We start from the raw sequence: 2,849 nt of genomic DNA on the forward strand, positions 1-2,849 counted from the left end.
ACTTAAAATGAAGTACTTATAATTTTTTTACTGTAAAATTGAATATTTTAATTCTCACAAAATGGAAAACCACCTTCAAAACCACCCCAGGGCCAAATTTGTCCGGTTTTAACAGTTGGATGGCATATATTGTTCGATTTCATAGTTGAAAGTTGAAAATCGAACTTTTGCGATAGTTGGAGGGTGTAAACCGGATATTTCCTTTATTTTTTTCTGCTTCAACAGAGACTGTTTCAATGCCAAAGTTCCAAACAATGCGTTGACAAGATGTTGGCTTAAACTAAACAGTATAGTTGTATCTACCGGAGAGAGGTGACCAGCCACAGCTGCCACTGAAAATAGTGTACCCCACTTGTCAGTTGTCACAGAGCATGAAGTTTTGGACACTGACCCTCTTTTATACAATTGATCAGCAAACCCATCTAACAAATTAAAATCGCAGTATGAGAAAAGAAAGTACACGCTAATATTTGCCGATAAAATCTTGATGACGAATTGAAGATATCATGCTAATCGAGCTGCATTTTGTTGTGGTAAAGCTAACATTTGTTTTGATTGCAGCAAGCAGGCTGCACTCAGACCCGATCAACTTCTAGATATCTTTCTCAGATTTTGTTCGTCGCTGTCCTGTCATGGTGTTAGGAAGAGATGTCGACATGCATAAAGGTGAAGCTTACGGTGACATGTGGCATCAAAGAGGCTGCTTTACATGTCGCTATGGATCAGTGGATTGGAAGCTTGATGATTGCCCTGGACATGACCATATGAAGTGACTTTGGGACAAGACAGCAATTTGCTGAGTCATGGCAACGATGATTATCATGAAGTGTTGCAGGTGACACAGATAAATGGAGAGAGGATTAGACAATTAATAAGCTTGTCCAATATCATTGTTTTGATAGTTGGCTGATTGCTCCATTTAGTGTGTAGTTAGGTTTTTTCAGAGAAAATGTGTAGTTAGTTTTTTTAATTATACAGTATAACTCAGACACTCACAAAGCACGCACATTTATCCCTATGAATGTACGTACGGAAACCTACCTATATGAACACATTTGAAGACTGAGCTGGTAAATTCTCGAGATTGACGAAACCACCACAGATGTCTCGCTGTCGATGCAAATGTCTTCTACCACTAAAAGCACAATGCCCTACGGGGAGTCGAACTCAAGACTTCAAGTGCTACCGAGACTCTTATAACCACTAGGCTACATGCCCTTTCGCAATTAGTGTAGTTTTTTTTAGAAACCGGGTCGATATTTCATTCATAATTTTTGATGAGCACATCCCAAAATTTAGAAAGACACCCTTGAAACAAAAAGAAAAAACATCCTAGTCCTTGTAAGCTCCACTGGGACCATTTGCCTGTTCCTTGGGCTACAACATATCTGGGCTTACAAGACATGATGGTGGATCCGGTCCATAAGTTCAAATGGCCACTTTATGGCCCATCTAGATGGGGCCTTTGAAAAGGCTTAAAAAAATCTAACGGTTACAAATTGGGATTAAGCTCCCGTGGGCCGCGACCCTTGCTGCCGCCTAGTACATCTACTCCACTCGTCTTAAAAAAAAAAAAAACAAATCTACTCCGCTCCCTTCTAGTGCGCACTGCGAGAACGAGAGAAGAACGCGCGGCCAGATTCCGGAGGAAGAACCTCACCGTCGATCGACGAAACCCCGAGGTGCGCCGCCGCTGGCACCGATTCACGACCTCTTCCTTTCCCATAGATCCCAATCAACACCTGCCCCCTACGCGTTTCTATCTGTTCGTCGCCGTCCAGGCACGCTGCACGCCAAGTGCTCGTGCGAATGCCCCAGTGGAGCAAGCGAGCAACGAACCCCCCAGTTGATAAATCGTTCGTTGATCCTTTTTGCTCGTCAGGTGCTCTTGATCGATGGCGACGATCCACATCAAGCCGCTGCACGGCGCCGACGGCTACCTCCGGTGGAAGGAGTCGGTGCTCCTGCGCCTCCACACCGTCGGCGTCGCCCACGTGCTCTCCGACGAGCCCCCGGCCGACGGCGCCCAGGAAGCCAAGAAGTGGGCGCGCGACGACGCGCTGTGCCGGGGCCACATCCTCGCGGCGCTCTCGGACCGCCTGCTCCCGGTCTACGTCCGGCACGGCACCGGCAGGGCGCTGTGGCGGGCCGTGGCGCGCACCTACGAGCCGGACTCTTTCTACTGGGAGCTTAAGTTCGAGGAGCTCGAGTTCCATAACGACGACGACGAGACCCTCCTGGAGCGCGTAGCGCGTGCGGAGGCCCTGGCAGTTGCCGCATCCAGTTCTCCCGTGGTCTCGGACGAATCGGTGGCTTACAAGGTGTGCACGAAGCTCCCGGACTTGGCTAAGGATGCCGTCATGCACGGTGACTGGAAGACCATGGATGGGGTCTGGGAGTCTGCGCAGGCCATGGAGAGAGTTCGCAACATTATGCAGGCAAGGCTGGTTAGGCAGGAAAGGGAGGACATGGTATGCCATGATCAGCAGCTGGAGCAGCGGCACGTCCGGAAGAAGCGCAGGTGATCAAGGCGTGCTGATGGCACCAACAATCTGTGAGCTTAGCTTGGATGTTCGGTCTGACCGCCTGAGAACAATCGGGGCTGTTATCTGAATCTTTGTAGTGTTCAATTAATTGGCTGCTTTAAAACTTTAGATGCCGAATTAGCTGAATCAACTCTTCTAAGTTCTGCAAGGATAATGTGTCAGTGCTAAGTGCTTGTAAGCTCGTTCTTCAGGGATGACGTTGTTTCGTGTGGATGGAGGTCGTGATTCCCACCAGACACAAATGTCCTAATCCTTGACTCTGACTCGTAAGAAAATGGAGCTCAATGAGTTGCTTTGTTCTCA

The 2,849-nt window shown here is 48.1% G+C and overlaps 1 protein-coding gene across 1 annotated transcript; it reads left to right on the forward strand.

Moving 5' to 3' along the window:
• The first annotated feature begins 1,534 nt into the window (after nt 1-1,534).
• Nucleotides 1,535-2,849, forward strand: LOC120712363. The gene is made up of 2 exons (XM_039998125.1): nt 1,535-1,682; nt 1,883-2,849. The coding sequence occupies exon 2, from the start codon at nt 1,896-1,898 to the stop codon at nt 2,523-2,525; it is 630 nt and encodes a 209-aa protein (XP_039854059.1). The 5' UTR covers nt 1,535-1,682; nt 1,883-1,895; the 3' UTR covers nt 2,526-2,849.

This window comes from Panicum virgatum, chromosome 6K (assembly GCF_016808335.1).
Source record: "Panicum virgatum strain AP13 chromosome 6K, P.virgatum_v5, whole genome shotgun sequence".
NCBI classification, from domain to species: Eukaryota; Viridiplantae; Streptophyta; class Magnoliopsida; order Poales; family Poaceae; genus Panicum; species Panicum virgatum.

What these genes read in the sequence shown, in the direction of transcription:
- LOC120712363 (XM_039998125.1), top strand. Translation starts at nt 1,896, where the DNA reads ATGGCGACGATCCACATCAAGCCGCTGCACGGCGCCGACGGCTACCTC.